We start from the raw sequence: 22491 nt of genomic DNA, 5'->3' as shown, positions 1-22491 counted from the left end.
AAAAGTTTCTGAATTCAGTTTCAAGGAGCCCTGACTGAAGTCAGATCGAACAGTTTCTCCACCAAATATGACTTTGATCAGAGCAGTTAAGGTTCCCTCAGTGTAAGGCTTCCAGTTGTGAACACTTCCAGACCAGGACTGTTGGGTTAGAAACACTTCCAGACCAGGAGTGGTTAAAACTGGAAAAGTCTTAGACTTTAGAGGTACGAGGATTTAAGATGTCATAGCTCACAGTAGAGGAACTAAAGGGAGAAATAATTCATTCAAACCTTAGGCAGGGAAGTAAGTAACTCTCTGGTTATTTAAGCAACTGTAAAGTGATGTCAACTGGGCAGTAGAAGGGGCTTCATTATTCTCTCTGTTTCCAAATATTTGAATCTATGTTACATTTAGCTGTCTTGGCCTTTTTATTCATATTGTGCAATAAATCTCTGTTTTATCATTAGGAATAAATGCGAAGCATAATAACATTTCAGTGAAAGACCAGTATATTAAAATAAAAGAATTACAATGTGTGATCTATCAAGTTAGATGTCATTCCAAGATCTGACTTGCCCAGTTTTTGCTTTTAATTCATTCATGGGATGTAGGTGTCACTGGCTGGACTAACATTTATTACCCATTCATAATTGACCAGAGGGAAGTTAACAGTAAACCACTTTAGGTCTGAAGCTACATGTAGACCAGATCCGGTAAGGGTGGCAGATTTCCTTCCTTAAAGAACATTAGTGAACCAGATGAGTTTTTCCCAACAATCCGCACTGGCTTCATGGTCATCATTAGACTCTTAATTCCAGCTTATTACTGAAGTCAAATTCCACCACCTGTCATGGTGGGATTCAAACCAAGGTTCCCAAATCATTACCTGGATCTCTGAATCAATAGTCTAGTGATAATACCACTAGATCCATCGCTAACCCATTGTCCAGTCATAATAATATCTGGGATCATAACATTCACTTTGCACATTCTTTAATAACACTGCTATCAGCAGAAACTCAGTATTGACTGCATTCCAAACTTGTATTTCTTGATGACTTAAGAAGTGGACATAGCCAATTTCAGATACTCTGTTTCCAAGAATCATTTAAGCTTCTTTTTTAATCAACTTCCATTATTGTGGGAAGAGCAAAACTCTCCCCAACTCAAAAAAGAAACAGCAGTTTGTCACACTGAAAAACCAAAATCATGCTGGGATCTCTCCCAAAGTGTGACATGTGACCCTACATTAGGAAATAAGTAATGAAAGTTGCTACAGTCGCAGTCAGCCATAATCTCGTCACCAAACCTGAGGTCAGGAGGCATGCTTGTGAAGATAGGGCCTTCATGGTGACTTGAGCTAGCAGGGGTATCAAATCTATATCATTACCATCATTTTGTACCACAAACCAGTTGTCCAGCCAACTGAATGAACAGGATAAGAAATGTGAAGATTTCCAAAAAAACACAGGCTACGTTTGACAAATACAATTGTTAAGTGTCATCGTCAGAACCAAATACTGTTAATGGAGTGTTGAAAGAAATTTTGACGCAAGGATGTTGCAGCATTTCCTCTGTTTGTGATTCTCTTCCATCCACCAGTAATAATTAACATGTATGAAAACAAATGTTGCCTTTATTATTTCAAAACAATTGCAGCACACTTGGCTATCTTCCAATTATATTTATTAGTCTTTTCTCCCCGCCACATCACAAGGTTACCTTAATATTTTTGCAATTCATTATTGTCTGTTTCTCACATAATAAAACAATTTTATTATACACTGGAGGCTATCCAAAAAGAAAGAACCATCAACCACAGCGCAGCAAAATTATGTTTTCCCTAAATGATTTGAGTGTAATTATAGACTAGGTCTGACAAAGGAATAGAATCAGTGACAATGAAAATCCTTTTGTTCTTGCCCAAAACTGTGTCAACCCAAAGGCCTACTATTTCAAAAAAAAACTTTAAAATCTGTTAGCTTTCTTCCTGTATTATGTCATCCCAGTTATTATTTACCTCAGACATGTTTATGTGGCACTGTTTCTCACTCTCTATACTTTGTTTGTCTATGACATAATTCCTGAATCTCTTACGTGTAGTGCTAACACAGAAGTCAATCCATTGAACATTTTCTGTTATGTTCTGAATTCTTAAAATACTTTTTTTGCACTCCAACTGATTTTTTTCTGTTTGAAATTCAAAAGGATTTGTTTTATTTAATTGGTGATAAAGAGTTTTCTCATTTGATTCTTGTCATTTGTGGTTAATTGTATGTCAACCCACATAAACATATCATAGTTGGTCAGGTTCTGTTGAGTCTGATATCTTGAAGTTTATTTACAGCACTGATCATTTACAAGGCTATAACTTCACAGATATACACATATTTTCTGGGTTCGGAGCTTACTAATGTCATTGCATATTTTGTATGCAAAAGCTGACTGACTATATTGACTTTATTACACAAAGACTCTGACCAAAGATGAGGCAGGTAACTTCATATCTGACCATTACATGTTGTGATATTATGTAACTGTCTTAAAGGTATAGTCCTTGTGTGGTCTAAAATCTGTGCCACAATGCAACACTCTCCATTTTTTAGGAAATCTGTCAATGTTTGGCACACTAGCATGGTGAGCTAAGTATGGTAGCAAAAGATTGTCACCAAATATGGAATTATGTTGCAGAAAACCTTAACCTGAGGTTGGATAGGGAGGATTTGTAGAGAAGAACATCAATCTTTATCTGTTGAATTCAAATTGCTTTTTCAAACCTCTTCAGGTCTGAGACAACTGGTGGTGAACTGGGTAGCTGATTGAACTTCTCAAATCCTCCACCACCTTGGAATGAAAGCAATGCAACACATAGCAAGGTGACTGGCAGACATGAGGACCTCAGCTGTGCAGAGCACAAGGGCATTGCAATAATATTGACCTGGAATCTATATGCTTGTTGAATAACCCAGGGTAATGAATGCCTCTCTGCTGATGGTATTCCCATGGCCTCCTACTGGTAATCTCAGAAGCTCCATCAAGTCAGTTTCCTTCATGTGGTCATTCCTCATCAGAGTTCACCCATTGGCAAAAGTAAAATGTAATTCATCTTGGTTGTTTAATCAACAAAACACTAATCAGCTATCACCTGTGTAAAGCATTAGTGCTAATGAAAAGCCTTGTGGGATTAGTACATTCTATGTTAAAATGGTCTTTGTCCTACTGGACTTAACCTTATACTGAATTATGCATAATCCATCCACTTATAATTGCCAATCAAATCATGTGCGGGTGGTCCTCCATGAGTTTAGGCTGAGCTCTCACTGATGATTCAGCTCAGCACTGATGGAAATTAGAACTGATTCTGTCTGCTTTAGGATTGTATATCTGCTAAACAACCTCAATCATTCATTTGCATGCATATTAATTGCAGCACATACACGTGAACAAATTCAATTTAACAGTTTCTATCATTCTACGTTGTGTGTCACAGGGGAAACTGAGGCATGCTGAAATGTCTTAATGATATTATTACATGGAAGAAAATTAATTTTAAAGTAGTCAACTTGCTTTCCAGACCATTCTTATTTGCAACTCACTGCGGAATTTATAACATTATCTTTAAACTCTCGGTAGTCATAAGACCATGAGAAACAGGAGTAAGAGTAGGCTATTTGACACATGGAGCTTCCTTCAACATTCAAACAGATGATGGCTCATCTGATCATAGACTTAATTCCACTTCACGGCCTGTCCCCATAACCCTGGACTGGTTTGTGGATCAGAATTGGTCTAACACAGTTTTGAACATAGTTAATGATCCAGCCTCCACTGCCCTTTGAGAAAAGAAAGGATTCCAAGGATTAATGACCCTCTGAGAGAAATTCCACCCTGCTAACTTGGGAGACCTCTTATTTGTAAACTAGTTCCCAGTTTCCCCAATGAGGAGAAAACTTTGTAATAAAATCTATTCTTTGGAATCCAACTGTCTTGTGTAAGTTTGCAATCTGTGAATATTGTGACATTCAAGGAAGTAGGTATTCCTATTGTTGCTACATTTGGTGGTTTCAATGGTTGTTGCATTCAATCCTGCCTAGGAACCGGGCAGGATTTGTTGCAATACTGTCTATAGGTCACTCAGGAACATTCAAGTGTCACTGAGCAGTCAGATTTTGACATTTCGGCAAAGGAGTCCCAGAGTAAGGTACTTAGAAGCACGGAGAAGACACTTCACCCCAAAAAGGTAATGTTGAAGCAGGCTCCATGCAGTGTGGGTATGGTTGGCCAGGCCAGTATTTATGGCTCATTCTTAATTACACTGGAGAAAGTGATGGTGAGCTGCTGTTTGAACTGTTGGAGTCCTCGGGGTAGCAAGACACCCACAGTTCTGTTAGAAAGGGAGTTCCAGGATTTTGACCTGGAACCTCTCGACAGTGAAAGAATGATGCAATTCCAAATAAAAACCAACAAGATTCCGGATGCTGTAAATAAGAAACAAAAGGATGAATTGCTGGGAAAGTTCAGCAGGTCTGGTAGCTAGAGAGAAATCAGAGTTAACATTTCAGGTTGAGTGACCCTTCCTTAGAACTAAGAATAGCCAGGAAAATGTTGGTTTATATGGAGAAGAGAGGAAGGGGGACGGAGTAAGGAGTAAATGATAGGTGAGGATAGAGCCCAAAGAAAGAGAAGAACAGTTGTACAGACAAAGGAGTAGATAATGATCCGGCTAGGAGGATCAATAGCTATAATGGAGATTGTTGGTGGCTAACAATGGGCTGTACATTTGGCTGAACTAGTCTTCACCCTTAACAATTTCTCCTTTGAATCCTCCCACTTCTTCCAGACCAAAGGGTTAGCCATGGGCACCCATATAGACCCCAGCTATGCCTGCCTCTTTGTTGGCTACGTAGAATAGTCCATCTTACGTAGTTACACTGGCACCACTCCCCACCTCTTCCTCCGTTACATTGATGACTGCATTGGCGCCACCTCGTGCTCCCACGAGGAGGTTGAGCAGTTCATCAACTTCACCAACACATTCCACCCTGACCTTAAATTCACCTGGACCATCTCTGATACCTCCCTCCCTTTCCTGGACCTCTCATCTCCATCAACAGCAACCAACTCAACACTGATATTTTTTACAAATCCACCAACTCCCACAGCTACATGGATTACACCTCTTCCTACCCTACCTCCTGCAAAAATGCTATCCAGAATTCCCAATTCCTTTGCCTCTGCCATATCTGCTCCCAGGAGGATCAGTTCCACGACAAACACACACCAGTTGACCTCCTTCTTTAAAGACTGAAATTTCCCCTCCCATGTAGTTGAAGATGCCCCCCAATGCATCTCATCTACTCCCCACACCTCTGCCCTCAAACCCCTCCAACCACCACAAGGACAGAATCCCCTTGATCCTTACCTTCCACCCTATCAACCTCTGCATAAACTGCATTATCTACCAACATTTCTGCCACCTACAAACGGTCCCCATTATCAGGGATGTATTTCCCTCCCCATCTCTATCCGCTTTCCGCAAAGACCATTCCATCCGTGGCTACCTGGTCAGGTTCATGCACCCCGAACAACCCACCCTCCCCTCCTGGCATCTTCGCCTGCCACCGCAGGAATTGCAAAACCTGCACCCACACCTCCTCCCTCACCTCCATCCAAGGCCCCAAAGGAGCCTTCCACATCCATCAAAGTTTCACCTGCACTTCCAAAAATATCATTTATTGTATCCGTTGCTCCCAATGCGGTCTCCTTTACATTGGGGAGACTGGATGCCTTCTCACAGGGTGCTTGAGGGAACATCTCCAGGACACCCGCACCAATCAACCTCACCGTCCTAAGGCCCAAAATGTCAACTCCCCCTCCCACTCTGCTGAGGACATGCAGGTCCTGGGCCTCCTCCACCACCACTTCCTCACCACACGATGCCTGGTGGAAGAACGCCTCACCTTCTGCCTCGGAACACTTCAACCCCAGGGCATCAATTTGGACTTCACCAGTTTCCTCATTTCCTCTCCCCCCACCTTACCCCAGCTCCAACCTTCCAGCTCAGCACTGTCCTCATGACCTGTCCTACCTACCAATCTCCTCTCCCATCTATCTGCTCCACCCTCCTCTCTGACCCATCACCTTCATCCCCCCCTCCACCCACCTATTGCTCTTTTAGCTATCTTCTCCCCAGCCCCACCCCCTTCCACTTATTTCTCCCCTCTGGAGGATCCTAGCCTCATTCCTGATGAAGGGTTCCTGACCAAAATATCGATTTTCCTGCTCCTCGGATGCTGCCTGACCTGCTGTGCTTTTCCAGCACTACGCTAATCTTGTCTATGCGATAACAAGGCCAGGTGTGTGGGAGGTTGGGCTAAGAACACGAGAGAGCTCAAGCCCTTCAGTTATTGAACTCTATATTGAGTCTAGAGGGCTTCAGGGTCCTCAAGTGGAAAACAAGGTGCTGTTCTTCCAGCTTACATTGAGCTTCACTGGAGTACTGCAGTAAGCAATGAGTAACCTGTGACGCAGAAATTCCTAACAAGGAGAAAAGAAGACACAGGAAGATCTGAAGATAAAATCCTACAGCTGCCTGGTTTTGAGATAAGACGTTTTGTTTGTAAATCTTAATTGGCAGGTTTATCGGACTAGTATGATAGAAGGGAAAGTAAAAGATAGGTTAGAGTAAGGACTTGCACATATTTGTTCGCTAATCATTCCGTCATATTTTAAGAAATAAAGTTGTTATATCAAATAAGCGCTTTGTTAATGTATGTTGGTGACTGGGTATGGAGGAATTCAGAATCAATATGGCTTGCTATTGAAGCCTCACAGTCGAAATGTCCTCTCATTAACTTATTATTTATCGACAAGATGAAATCCTTGACCCAGCAATGCAATAGTCCAATTATCTTGAACACGGTGAGAGCTTGAAGGATATTGAGGCAAGATGAGGGCAATTGGTTTAAGACTTTGCCATTTACCCTGTTGGTAGGAGCCCAAGGATTTGAACCTGGGGCAATGGACTCCAGCTTTAAGACATGGGAGAACAAAGGAATTCTATGTTTGGGAGATTTGTTTGAGGGAGAGGTCGTGATGTAATTAAGTCAGTTAAGTCAGAAATATGGATTATCCAATAAAGTCTTTTTCCGATAGTTCCAGGTAAGGGATTATATACAGAGGAAGACCACACTCCTGGCCCAATGTTATCAATCAGATGTGGAGAAAAGGGTACTTCGGTTTACAGGGACTCTTTCACTTAGTACTTTATATCATTTACAGAAAGGCCGTGCTCTGGGGGATTAGATTAGATTAGTTACAGCGTGGAAACAGGCCCAACAAGTCCACACCGAAGCACACCCACCCAGACCCATTCCCCTACATTTACCCCTGCACCTAACACTATGGGCAATTTAGCGTGGCCAATTCACCTAACCTGCACATTTTTGGACTATGGGAGGAAACTGGAGCACCCGGAGGAAATCCATGCAGACACAGGGAGAATGTGCAAACTCCACACAGTCAGTCGCCTGAGGCGGGAATTGAACCCAGGTCTCTGGCTCACTGCTGTCTCACTGTGAGACAGCAGTGCTAACCACTGTGCTACCCACAATATGGAAGGACTCTGTAAGATGTAGAACCAAGAGTTAGGACAGGATATTTCATCGCAGATATGGGAAGATATCTGGGGGAATGTAAGGAAAATTTCAGTATGTAACAGAGCACAGGCTAGGCAATTGAAAATCTTACACAGGGTTCATATGGCATCAGAGAGGCTAGCTAAGTTTAAAAGAGGAGTGTCACCAGAATGTCCCAAATGTAAAATTAATATAGGCACTCCCACACATTGTTATTGGTTATGTTGCAAGATCCAAAGGTATTGGAGTGCTATAGTAAGGGAGTTAAAGGACATTCTGGGGACTGAAATTAACATGGATCCAGTAATTCTTCTTTTGGGGTGCCAAACTAATCCTGTCGGGGGGAACATGGGATGAGACTGTGTAATATCCTTGCCCATTGCTGGAGAAAGAACGTTTTACTAAAATAGACGTCAGAAAAACCACCAGGTCTTAGGGGTGGCGTAATGGAACATGTCCCCCAAGATTACCTCACAAATGTGGTGCAACACAAAACTGAACAGTTTTATAGGATGTGGCGGCTCTTTTTAAATTATATGGAAACGAACTTGTCGACAATATTAGTCAGACCCGTGGTATAGCCATGAGAACCTTTATGGGCGTCCGTGGGACCCCGGGAGGAAGAGCCTGGAAGGAAAAGAATATGGGTACTGTACGGGATGGGAGCCTCAATGGACGTGTGATGAGTAAGATAGAATAAAGTAGTAAGACATTATCTAATTTAAGTAACTTGAATGTAATTTAAGCTAGTATTTATTCAGTATGTTTGTAGCTTAGTTTTAGTTAAGCAGATAGGTTTGTTTTGGTAGAATAGTGGATTGTTTAGTGACAATGGTATTATGTTACAGCCTTATTCTTTGTACTTTTTTTCTGTTTTGATGTTTTTTCCTATATAAATGCTTTGTAAAAGATTTTAAAACACTTTTCAATAAAAAATATTTATAAAAGAAAAATAATTAAAATTGTTGATTTTTACTTTCAATCACTCTTGGCCACTCGGATTTTCTCAAATTACTGCACGGGATAAATCTTTTCTGTGTTGCTGGCTTTAAATTAAGCAGGAGGGTTTACCCCATGTCATAACAGTTTGGGTGCTCGGGTCCGTGATTTGAACTGGTTTAGACAGTTTTGAATAGATTTGGGGGTACGAAAAATTCCAGCAGATTTAAACATTTGCAGATTAGTGTCCTAGATTAGATTACTTACAGTGTGGAAACAGGACCTTCGGCCCAACAAGTACACACCGACCCGCCGAAACGCAACCCACCCAGACCCATTCCCCTATATTTACCCCTTCACCTAACACTGTGTGCAATTTAGCACGGCCAATTCACCTAATCTGCACATTTTTGGACTGTGGGAGGAAACCGGAGCACCTGGAGGAAACCCACGCAGACACGGGGAGAATGTGCAAACTCCACACAATCAGTCACTTGAAGCAGGAATTGAACCCGGGTCTCTGGCGCTGTGAGGCAGCAGCGCTAACCACTGTGCCACCATGCCAATCTTTAAATAAAATGTAGGTGAGACAATTTGTTTAATTTTGGTGACTTGTGGTTGATGAAATTAAATGTGAGAGAAATGGATCTTAAAATTGTAAAAGAGGTTCTGGGATTTGAAGACAATTCTCAAATTTGCCAAGAAAGCTTAGAAGGAAAGAAATTTTAGAATTAGCAAAGAAGTTAGATTTGGGTTTAACCAAGGACAAAAGTAAATCTGAAATTGTAAGGGAATTATTCAAACACTTAGGTGTGTCAGAGAAACAGACAAGTGCAGTAGAGGTAGAAAAACTTAAATTACAATTGAGGAAAATGGAGTTATAAGATCAACAAAGAGGGAGAGAGGAAAGAGAGAGGGAAAGAGATTGGAATTATTTTTTCAGGATATAATTTAAACTGAGCAGACAAATTGAATTTGTTTTTGACTCTAGGCAATGAACTAATTGAGTTGTTCAACCCTGTGTTCCATACATTGTTGCCTTATTGAGAACATTTGGTACTGTGCCCAGCAGTTCTGCTACTTTTAACTCTCTTAAAGGTATGCCCACATCTTTATAGCACAAGAAAACCGCGCAGCAGCTGTGCCATTTAAACTATTGGAGTCAGAATCATGTTATAGCCAATACAGGTAAGGAAAGCTCATACTTTACAAATAACCATCTAAATTCTTCAATTGTGTTACAGCCAATTCATGATGAAGAAACATGTTTCACAACAGAACCGAATGTACTACTCAATCCTAAAACCCATGGCCAGCACTAGTTAGCTAAAGGAAACCTGGAATTGTTCCTCTGAGTAGGTGCTGGTTGCAGTTTCTAGAGTCCAGGGAGAAGCACAATCCCAGGAAAGCAGATTGAACAGTCAGGAGGGGAGTAGCTGTTAAGTCTGTCGACAGTGGAAAGGATCTTGAATGAATTCTAAAGCGTGGTCATTGAAAGTAGAATTGGAATCCTGGTAGAGGAGATAAAATCTGAATGGGATTTGGAGACTCAAAATATCATTAAAATATAGGGTGGTTGCTGAAATATCCAGGGATCTGTTTTGACTGTATTTGCTATTTGAAGTGTTCTGCAAGATGTTTAATCACTGTTTGCCTGTCAGCTATATTTGTCTCATGTTAATTCTGAATGCGAAGGTATGGGATATATACTTGCTGCATTTCATTTTGTTATTCTAACTTCATTCAAAATTGTCAAATCTTGAACATTTGTTCACTTAACAAGTACTTTGGATCTCCAACTTGCTCTGTTTCAAATGAAAATATTGAATAGTCCTTAGCCCACACTGTAATATTAATTTCATCTTCTGGTCTGCAACCATAATAGCACCACACTGCATCTACTCTGCCATCTCCTACAGGATCTGAGATACAGCAAACTTTGTTTTAACCAGCACCTCATGAACCAGCACTCTCAATAAACCAGCAAAAATTATATACCTTGAATACCACCAAGTTTACTGCATAATTCTGTCCATTATTATAGCTTTTTTATTGATTTACTTCAATATAAATAAATATACTTCCGAATGTAGGTTTGGTCACTGAGCTGGAAGCAAACCTGCATTCAGAACCTCAACCTGAGCTACAAATCTTCTCAAAACTCACTAATAAACATATTTATTGTTCAACTGAATCGTCACACAAAACATCAATAGTTGATTCAATTTCGAGTCAATTTCTCTTCAAATATCACAACCTTCGCAATGTCCGAATAATGAGTTGAGGGTGTGAGTGAGGAGGCCCTCTGCCAAGAAGATGTAATTAAGGCAAAATTGTTTCAGTTATTTAGGCTGCAAAGTAAGTATAACAGTGACGTGTATACCTGTGCCCCACCCTCCCGCATAACGTTTCTATTACTGAGTGTGCGGACTTAGAATGATTAAATGGACCTCTTGATCATCCGGACTATTTGATGAACCGACTCACTCCCAGTCCCAGGTGCTGGCTCATAAAAAGTTTGGTGTATTTCATTAACATAATCTCTCATTCTTGTAGACTTCAATTAGTAGAGCACCACCATACTCAACCCAGAGGGAATGAAAAGAAATTGAAACTTTTGTTTTGTAGTAAGCCTACATTCACTTCTACATTTTCCCATTGAAACTCTTTTAAGGGATGGGAAAACTGATGAACTCTTAATACAACTTCGACAATCATATGACTGGAATCAGCTGGAACTCTCTGGAATTTTCTGCAAGCCAAAGCCACTCACAAAACCAAATTGACTTTGCCCAATTTTTAAAATATACCGCTACTCCCAAGATTGTTCCCAATGTCTTCATGGAGAACTCCCTTTCTCTTGCATAACATCATGTCAGCCTTTACACTCAACTCATACAGTAAACATCTCATGCAGTTAAAGTCAGCATCCATTTCCAGTGCCCCCATTGGTGTAGTGTTACCGAGATGGCAGCCTGAACTGTTTAACCAGATCTCTGGAATAGGGAATTGAACACACAACCTTTGACCTAGACGCATTTGTACTACACCTGAGTCAAGCTTAATGCAAGGCACCAATCCTAGAGTTAAGAAACAGGTCAAAAACACCAGCCTTGAATTCACTCAAATGTTTTCTCTTGCCTGTTTTTTAAAACTTCCTTTCCTCCCTCAGAGATGTTGGTTTTTTTTTGTTTTTTTAGCATCCCCTTTGAGTAGTTGAGCAGATCAGGCTTGGTTGGGCATGGGTGGATACGTAAATGCAGGTGCCATAGCGGGTGTGTCTTTACCATGCCTTGGTATTTTACCAGCAATGGAAAAGAGACAGGGTGCACACAGGCCATGTGGTGAGCATTTTTAGATTAGATTCCCTATAGTATGGAAACAGGCCCTTTGGCCCAACAAGTCCACACCGATCTTCTGAAGAGTAACCCACCCAGACCCATTCCCCTACCCTATATTTACCCCTGACTAATGCACATAACACAATGGGCAATTTAACATGGCCAATTCACCTGACCTGCACATCTTTAGATTGTGGGAGGAAACTAGAGCACCCGGAGGAAACTCACACATACACAGGGTGAATGTACAGACTCCACACGAACAGTGGCCCGAGGCAGGAATCTAACCTGGGTCCCTGGTGCTGTGAGGCAGCGGTGCTAAGCACTGAGCCACTGTGTTGCACCCTTCTTTTACAAACTGATGACAGTTGTGGGAAAAGGTTTTTTTCAGGTTGGTGAGCTCTCTTTTCCCACCATCCCCAATCCGGCCTTCTATTGTCCCTCCCCTGAGCCTGCCAGAGTGGATGTGATGAAATTCCTCACTCATCTTTAAATCTCACTCCCTTGACTCCTCATCCTGCTGCGTGGCTTTCCTCTGATTAGTTAGAGGCAATACTTTTACTTTAATTCACAGACTCTTTCCCCTTGAATGTGTGAGTTTTTACAATTCTAAAATTCAGATGTATGGGAGTTTATCTTTTGGATTGTCAGATTACTATATTTAAGTATTACAGCTTTAAATGTAAGGTAGATGAAAGGAATTATGGAACCTATGACAGAGCGTGTCTGGCAATAAAACTGGGTGCTTCATTATTAGAGATTAAAAGAGACTTACAATACTTTATTGAGAGGGATGAGCAAACTATTTATGCTTAGAGACAATGGCACCAGTTACTGAGTATATCATGAACGCATTCCACGTCTTGGAAATTCTCACAAAATAGTTCCAGCTATTAAATTGTAAACATTGGTGGTGTAAAATGTTCCTTTACTTTCAGGATTAAGTTCTGATGTAATTAAATAATTTAGATTCCCTACAGTGAGGAAACAGGCCCTTCGGCTCAACCAGTCCACACCGACCCTCCGAAAAGTAACCCACCCAGACCCATTTCCCTCTGACTAATGCACGTAAAATAATGGGCAATTTAGCATGGCCAATTCACCTAACCTGCAAATCTTTAGACTGTGGGAGGAAACTGGAGCACCCAGAGGAAACCCACACAGACCACGGGGAGCATGTGCAAACGCCACACAGTCGCCCAAGGCTAGAATTGAACCTGGGTCCCTGGGACTATGAGGCAGCAGTGCTAACCACTGAGCCACTGTGCCACCCCAATTAAAGTAATTAAATTCTAATTGGCATTTCCACTTGGATGGAAAATTAACATTAACAAAGGGGAGAGGGTAGATGAAGCCACTTAAAATTCAGGAGACAGGCTTCCCTTTAAAAACCCATGCAAAGCAGACAGACAGTAGCAGCAATTTTGTGTCATGTGGTTGTAGATCTCCTCCATACTCCCTCGACAGGAACTATGCCTTTCCTGTAACGTGGTGACTAGAACTACACATAAAATTCTAGCTGTTGCCTAACCAATGTCTTATATGGTTCTACTATTACCAAGAGATCAAGCTGATCAAGCCTGCACTTTAAGCAGAGAAAGTCTGATCTGATCCTTCACCACTTTGAACACAGAAGACAGCTCACACTCAGATTCAAAAGTGAGTTTGTAAGGTGCTAAAAGTGGCTGGAAGATTCACCCAGCCCAGAGATGGAGGAAGGCATCAGCAGTGTAACTTTTACAGTGAAAGCCAGTTCTAGGACTGGGAGTGACTTGGCTGAGGGAGTAGAAAGGAAACAAGCCACTGGAAGGCGGGACGAAACTGAGCTTTGTCAAAAACACAAACATTGAGTGATAGTTAATAGTGAAGAGAATGTTATCAAAGATGTGGTTGAGTGGTTGAAAATATAGCAAACCCAGAGAAATGCTGGGTTACGCATTTGGATAGGGAAAACAAAAGCAAAGGAATACACAATAAAAGGAGGATGCTGAGAGGGGCAGAGGAAGTGAAATACTCTAAACTGTATGTCTACAGGTACCTGAAGGTTGCAGGAACAGATAGGTATGGTAGCAAGGAAGGTACATGGAATGTTTCCTATTGGATGAGGTATTGAATATAAGAGCAGGGATGTGATAATAGAACCCAATAAGACACTGGTTAGGAAACAGCTAGAGTTTTATATATAGCTCTGGTCACCACATTGCAGGTATGGGATTATTCCTGTCGAGGGAGTACAGAAGAGATTTACAAGAATGCCCTCGGAGCTTGAAAACTGCAGCTTAGTGGAAAAATTGGATAACCTACTTCCATTTTCTTTACTACAGGGGAGATTAAGGGAGTAAATTAATTGAGATGCACAAAGTAGTTGAGGGATTTGGATAGAGCGGACAGGGAAGACCTGTTTCCTCTACCAGAGATGTCAATTGCCAGGGAGTTACAGATACAAGATGATCACCAGAAGGATTAAATGGGATAGGAGGAAAAACCCTTCACCCAGACAGTCCTAGAAGCCTGGAATCCACTCTCCATTTGGTAGCTCATGTAAAAAGAGCCTGGATTATACCTGAAGCACTGGATCTGCAATGTTGTTGAGCAGGCACTGTGTGGGATTAAAATGGGCAGTTAGTTTATTCAGCTGGTATGACATGATGGGCTGAAAGGTTCCTTTCTATGCTGTAACCTTTCTGTGTTCTAGGCTTTTATAAGAACCATTTTCTTTGGGAGTATGACAAGCCACAAAGAATAACTTACTTCTATAGTTTAAAGTACAAACTGTCTATGACATTTAGTTAATAGTATTTTTAGTCATTTGTTACAGTCAAAGTTTTTCTAAATACGCAAAACTTAACATGTCATTCTTTCAGATAATAACTGTAAGTTCAAATTACTCTTTAAAACTTGTCAGTTTCTAGAGAGATTGTAACAAAATAAATAGAAAAAGGTTTGTTTCTTGTCCTGATCATTGCATTCAGAGTTCCCATCTTAAAGACAGAATCTCACATGGAACATCATATGAACTGAACATGGAGGGGAAGGAAAGCTATGGCTACTGCTCATCTGTCCAATTAATATGTGGACTATTAATGATTCTCACAATGTCAATAGTTCTTTCTTGGAAAGAAATGAAATACAGTCATCTCCAGAAGGTTATACTGCTCGTGTATTTGCAAATGAACACAGTCTCAGGTCATCACAACAATGTCACATTCTCATCAATTTTATCATCAGCAATCTTACTTGTATAGCAATGATTTGTACTACACCCCAATCTTACCTGTATAGCAATGATTTGTAGTACACCCAAAATTTCCTCAAACATCACTGATAGAAATGCATTGAAAATGCCTGTGAAATCACACCACCTCCACCAAAATACAACACACAATCACTGCTCATTGTCTACACACTGTCAAGCTTTTAAGTCAACTATTTACTCAACACTTAAGCTTTTAATATGTCAGACACATTGATGTATCGAGACAGAGGAGCTGTTCAGTTACAGATCTCTCGTTTCTCACTTTCATTCTCAAAGTGACTTTGTTCTTACATATCTGGCAGTAATTCTTTAAAAGGCTGTAATTCCACCCAAGTAATCTGTCATGAATTACGGAGGAAATCCTTCAAGTTCAGCTTCTTGCAATTAGATGTGTCTTGTTGATGGTCAAGACATTGTACAGATTTGTATCTGACAACAATCCGAACAGAATCTTTGAAAATAAGCATCTCACTCATGTCACCATAATGTGACAGCAAGCTGTGAAGTTACCTCTTGAAATCCCTGTCTCTTCAACTCTCTCTCTACTTCTTCAAGGCTCTTAAAGTCTAGTTCTCTGATCAGCTTTCGTTCAACACTTACAATTCTTTCGCTTGGTGTCAATGTTTGTCTATCCTCTTGCAAAATGCCTCTTTACTGTGCTATATTTTGTATATCAATTCTAGTACTCTGGAGCCGACACTATGAAAAGAAATCTTCTTGGCAATGAAACACTTTGGAGACCCTAAGGTTATGAGTGGCATGATCTAAACGCAATATTTTCTTATTAGTTTTCACTCCTCAAAGTATGAAAAGCTTTATAAAGGGAGAAAGAAATTCATTTTGTTTTGCATATCTTTTATCTGCCTCACCAAATCTATCACTGCTTCACTTCAGCCATCTCAGGCAGACATTATTACTCATATAGCACGGTGTACACTTCCTTCACCGAACAGCAATCAACCTCTGGCTGAACCTAAAATCTCTTTGCACCACTTTACTGCAAGTGATATCTGGATGAAAATTCTTCAACTTGATCCAGTCAGGCACCAGACTTAGGAATTATAGATGTGTATGGCTGAAACTGTATTCCACCATATAAAAAAAAGCAAAATTAAAAACTATTTAGATCAAGTATAATTTGGCAAAGCAGACCGAAGTTTTCAGTCATTCAGGCCATATCATTCAGTATGAAAAGCATTTATGCTTGCACTAAAAAGTCTTCAGCTTCATTCACTCAAAACATCAACAAAACTGACATAAACTGTCCTTCTCTGATTGTTAAATGGATGAGAAATCTAAGAACCACACATGTTTCCCTGCACATCCTGAAATGTTTTAAAGGTTAAAACCAATGTTTATCCTTCTCTATAATAATCAACAAGCTGAGCTCCAAGGGCTTTATCCGGTGAGGTGCGGATTCTGCAGCACTGTTGGACAATTCAGCTGTTAACCTGGCCTGACCTTTTAAGGTTACAATACAAATACACCATTGTGGCTATTCACAAAAAGACAAATGCTTGTAAATTGCATGGGGTGTTATCTGGTGATTAAATTATGAATGCACTTCAGTCTTCGGGACAATTGATATCAGTTAACACACTGTGATATGCTGTGCAGCCTATAGCGTGGAAACAATGCATACCACATACAAGGATTTATATATCATGAATGTGTTGAGTGAATCCTTGATTGAAACAGTGTTTCTCAGGCTCACAGATATGTAACAATTCTCTCTTGTTCTCCATTTCCTTTTCCATTTTGTGCTAGCTTAATTCTACCTAAAGCTGCCCAACTGGTGATAGAGAGCAGTCTGAATTCTCAACTACATTGGAGCATCATGGTAACATCACTGTACTGATAATTCAGAGTCCTGAACTAATGCCTGAGGGACAGGAGTTTGCAATGGCACCATTGTAGCTGGTGGACTTTTCATGATTGCTGGACTGGGGTGTACAAAGTTAAAAATCACACAACACCAGGTTATAGACCAACAGGTTTAATTGGAAGCACTAGCTTTCGGAGCGACGCTCCTTCATCACCTGATGACAACCACCTGACGAAGGACAGTGCTCTGAAAACTAGTGCTTCCAATTTAACCTATTGGACTATAACTTGGTGTTGGCTGATTTTTAACATAAAATCTAGAATTGAGAACTAAACTCAGCAATGATGCCACAAATCCACCAGCAATTGCCTTAAAAAAAATCTTGTCCTGAGGGGCAAGAAGTCTTACCGAACCTGGCCCCACACAGGGTCCACATAATGTGTTTGATTCTTAACTACCCTCTGAAATGCCCTGGGATGTCACTCAATTCAAGGGATGGGCAACAAATGCTGACCTTCTCATCAATAACCACATCCTGTGAGATAATAAATTAAAAAGAAGATGCATTTGGAATTGTTGTAAAACCACCTGATGTAAATTCACAAAGAGATTGCTGGCTTGAAAGTATATCATGATAGCAAACCCAACAACCAAATCTGACTGGTAATCCTGATACTACACAAATTCCCTTTGGGTAAAACTGCAAAATGGCTACTGTCACATTGACTAATCTTAAGTTCCCTATCCAACAGGATTCTCATATAGTAAAGCAACTATTGTATTATCATTGTATTGGTGCTGCTGTCAATAATGATCTTTCTAGCTCTGAGATTCAATGAATAATCACTACCAGACTCATTCCATAGGTTCTTTTTTCTTCTTGTAAAGCATAGAAGCCAAGTACCTTGATAGCTCCAGTAGAGATTTGTATTTCATGAAGTCGTCGCATGGTTCCATCACGATCAATGAAATAGGATGAGGCAAGTTGATGGAGGGCCTCCACACTCTGACTGGCATTTGCTGACTTTTTATCTAACTTGCTTTTGTCCATGTACATGGTAAGTGCTTCTTCACCTGTGGGGAAAAGAACAACGGAGACTTTCAGTTACTAAACACAGCAATGGGAAAACAAGAGGCAGTGATACACACAATGTAATCTTGGTATGCAAGACATGAAAGATTATGGGAATTTACACACCAAATGGCTTGTTTCTGTGGCTTAATGCACTATGATCCTGACATAATTTTGTGAATGTACTGAAGACCAACTGGTCAATGGGCTGGTCGGCAGGTTTATAATAGTGATGCCAACAATGTGGGTTAAATTCCTGCATTAGCTGAGGTCACTATGAACGACTCTCCCTCTCAACCTTTCACCTTGCCTGAGGTGTGGTGATTATTTCTTTTTCAATTTTAGCAACAATGTTTAAACCGCTTCACAAGATAACCCATTATTAAACATTTGATGATGTTATAGATACTCTCAAAATTTAGCCATTTCTTTCAGAATTTAAAGGTCAAGTGAAAACGTCACACTGCATAGTTTAAATAGTGATAATTATAACGTCCTTCACATATTGCTTCAAACTGGGGTTTATCAAATTACTTTTGTTAATGACTTGATAATTTAAAAAGAAAAAAAATCCATGTTTCAAAAATTGAAATAGCTGTCTGCCATTTCATCCTAAGGTCCTTTAAAATTCCTCCACCATTTAACTACAGGATGGAAATCATTAGGTCAAGAGCATTGATCCGATAAAATTATCTAGCACTACACTTAATGTTAAGGTCCTAGGGAGTGTTGCTGAACAAAGAGACCTTGGAGTGCAGGTTCATAGCTCCTTGAAAGTGGAGTCACAGGTAGATAGGATAGTGAAGAAGGCGTTTGGTATACTTTCTTTTATTGGTCAGAGTATTGAGTACAGGAGTTGGGAGGTCATGTTGCGGCTGTACAGAACATTGATTAGGCCACTGTTGGAATATTGCATGCAATTCTGGTCTCCTTCCAATCAAAAAGATGTTGTGAAACTTGAAAGGGTTCAGAAAAGATTTACAAGAATATTGCCAGGTTTGGAGGATTTGAGCTATAGGGAGAGGCTGAACAGGGTGGGCCTGCTTTCCCTGGAGCATCAGATGTTGAGGGGCATGGTTAGGATGAATTGACAAAGTCTTTTCCCTTGGGTCGGGGAGTCCAGAACTAGAGGGCATAGGTTTAGAGTGAGAGGAAAAAGATATATAAGAGACCTAAGGGGCAACTTTTTCACACAGAGGGTGGTACGTGTATGGAATGAGTTGCCAGAAGAAATGGTGGAGTCTGGTACAATGGTAACATTTAAAAGGCATTTGGATGGATATATGAATAGGAAGGATTTGGATGGATATGGGCCGGGTACTGGCAGGTGGGACTAGATTGGGTTGGAATATCTGGATGGCATGGACTGAAGGTCTATTTCCATGATGTACATCTCTATGACTCTACTTCTTTACCGATACTAATTTCTTGAAGTTCCTCATTCTCACAAGAACCTTAGCACCCAATTATTTCTGGAAAATATTTTGAGTCTTCCACTGCAAAGACTGATCAAACATATTGATTTCATACCTCTGCAGTGTTCGTGATCCCTGTTATAATTTGACCCGTTTCTGTTTCTGACGGTCCCAATTTTACTTTCATAAATTGTTTACCTTTTGTGTCCCTACAGAAATGCTGACAATTTATTTTTATTGTTGATCAACTTGGATATTCACGTTTCTCTTTCCCCCTCATTTTTTTCCAGGCTCCTTTTTCTAAATTCAAAAATCTCTACAACCTTAGGTTTACAGCTCTTTATTGGCAAAATTGTAAGGCCCTTCCTCTAGTCTACTACTATGTTTAACTCCTTGCACTGGTCGTGTTTTCCTCTGAGACCGAAACAGACACGGGTGACCAATGGACCTGAATACTTTAGGTTACTTGACATTTCTGAAGGACCACAAGCTTGTAAAGATTTGTGTGGTCAGTCTGTTCATTAAGATCTTCAGTGGCACAATAGTGAAAGATGACTTCAGCTTTGAAGACCAGAATGAACGATTGGTTTTGTGTTGAGATAAGAAATAGTGAAGAGGAGAAATCAATTGTGGGAATAGCTTCTAGGTTTCTGACAGTAACAACACTAAAATGGTTTAGAGAGGAAGTAATAATGGGAACTCCTCAGGAGAACATTAAAATTACATTTGATTATTCAAATCTAAATTTAAACTGGATGAATTAGGTTGTCAAAGTTAGAGATAAACTCAGAGTGTTTAATAGATACAACTCAGGGATCCCACTAGCATTATCTAAACTGTACAGTCCTATTACAAACATATGGAGACTCCACAAATATTTTCATCCTCCATGATTGGGAAAGTCCAGCCATTCAGCGCAAAAGACAAGATTGGAGCATGTGCAACCATCTTCAGCCAGAAGTGCCAAGTGGACAATCTATGTTGGTCTCTTCCTAAGATTCCCAGAATTACAGGTACCCGTCCTCAACCAAATCAATTCACTCCACCTGAAATGGCTAAAAGCACTAGACATGGCAATCGCTTAAAACCCTGACAGCATGCTGGCATCAGTACTGAAAACCTGTGCTCTAGAACTAATTATACTCTTAGCTCCACTATTCCAGGACAGCTACAAGACTGGCATCTCCTGGTAACATGGGAAATCATCCATATACATCTTGTCCATCAAAGACAAGACAAATTCAACCTGTCCAATTACAACCTCTGAGTCTATTTTCGAACAGACATTCCTATAAGCAGCACTTTCTCAGCAATAACTTGCTCATCGAGTTTGGGTTCCACCATAGCCATTTAACTCATGACCTGATTACAGTCTGATTCAAATATTAACAAAAATTAAATTCAAGAGGAACAGTGAGAGTGACAACCCTAAATATCAAGGCCATATTTAACTGACAGTGGCATCGAAGAGCCCCATTAAAACTAAGATTAACAGGAGTCAGGAGGAAAACTCAGTTATTAGAACTGTCCTGATGATCAATTACTGGACTCGAAGCATTAATTCTGTTTTCCTCCCCATGGATACTGCCCATCGAGGATAAAGCAGCCGACTCGACTGGTATTTCATCCACCAATGTATAGTGACAGCAATGCATAGCATCTACAAATGCATTGCAGCAACTCAACCAGGCCACTATGACAGCACCTCCCAAACCCTCTGTGATTTTTCAGAACAAGGGCAATTGATGCATGGGAATACAACCACCTGCAAGTTCCTCTCCAAGTCATACATCATCCTGACCTGGATCTATATTGATCTTCCAGTATTAGCACTGAAACTCCCTTCCTAACAACATTATGGGTTCCCTACATGGGCTGCAGTAGTTTTGGGGAGTAGTTCACCATCACTTATTCATTGGCAATTGTTGGCAATCATAGTCTTGTCAACAACGTGCATATTTGGTGAGGGAGACAAGTGAAATCGATAAATCTTTGAAGGGAATACCTTACTGAATTTGAAGAAAAGAGCAGCAGAATACAAAATATTGGATAGCACTTTCAAAGAGATAGCACAGACACCTTGAATTGAATGGCCTCCTTGAGTGCAGTTCCTTTCTATGGTAGTCTGAAGGTCATTGAGGGTATATTTTCTTCCAGTCGATGATATTAGATTAAGTGTTAACTTGAACATGAATCAGCTATGCTTGACTTTACACACTTGTTTCCATCAACATGCGAGAATATGCATTCTACCTTGTCATCTAGTTTTATCACTTAAAATGGTGCATAAATAAGGTTCAGATACATAATGGGTGGGTGGTACTGACAACAGAGAAAATGATTCGAGCACAGAATTCAAATGGCAATGATCCATGAATTATTGGAATTCTGTGCTAAGATGATCTCCCCTCCCACCTATCACTGAGCGTGTAGTAATTTTCTATCTGCAGTGATGATGACAAAAGGAAATGAAACGTTTATGCTTAATGAACGTTATGGCAAGAATTATTCTCTCAGCATGCTCCCCTGCACATCCTTTTGTTTTTAATTACAGATACAGCAGTAATGAAATAAAATTAGTGCAGCTTTCCAGACCTGGATATTTGGTCCAAATAATAATGATTCCTTCCACTTGTTATAATACTTCTTCTAACACTGCTATCATTGCTTAAGAATGTCTAAAGTTGCAAGCTAACAGTGATCACTTGACACCTGGTTCAAAGATGGGCAAATATACAGAACTGAATTGTAGCAACAAGAAGGGGATAGATTCTATTTCCCATCTTTATTGAGTGAACTAAATAAGTCAAACAAACTTGAGTTGGGTTCAAGAAGCTGTAGTCAGTGATATTTTAAATGATTTAAGATGCTGTAGAAGCCACTCAAACTACCGCGAGACTTTGCGCTCTTTTCCAGAGTCCCCAAAATGCAGAAACATATGGGGAGTGTGACAGTACTGTGGCTTTAGAAATGCATTGTGTCCTGTTTTTTGTTATGAAGAGAGGTTAAAACAGAGGCACAGAGCAG

At 40.3% G+C, this 22491-nt stretch overlaps 1 protein-coding gene across 2 annotated transcripts in view; it reads right to left on the bottom strand.

The window, feature by feature from the left end:
• brinp1 (bone morphogenetic protein/retinoic acid inducible neural-specific 1) overlaps positions 1–22491 on the bottom strand; it is a 355193-nt gene that overhangs the window by 72344 nt on the left and 260358 nt on the right. For both annotated transcript variants that reach the window (XM_060841011.1, XM_060841012.1), the window contains exon 4: positions 17882–18051. In XM_060841011.1, coding sequence (XP_060696994.1) covers positions 17882–18051 — 170 coding nt within the window. The remainder of the gene's footprint in view (positions 1–17881; positions 18052–22491) is intronic.

The sequence above is a fragment of the Hemiscyllium ocellatum genome, chromosome 21 (genome assembly GCF_020745735.1).
Source record: "Hemiscyllium ocellatum isolate sHemOce1 chromosome 21, sHemOce1.pat.X.cur, whole genome shotgun sequence".
Classification (NCBI taxonomy): Eukaryota; Metazoa; Chordata; class Chondrichthyes; order Orectolobiformes; family Hemiscylliidae; genus Hemiscyllium; species Hemiscyllium ocellatum.
Note: the sequence above shows the minus strand (reverse complement) of the source record. Positions and strands in the feature narration are given on the sequence as shown.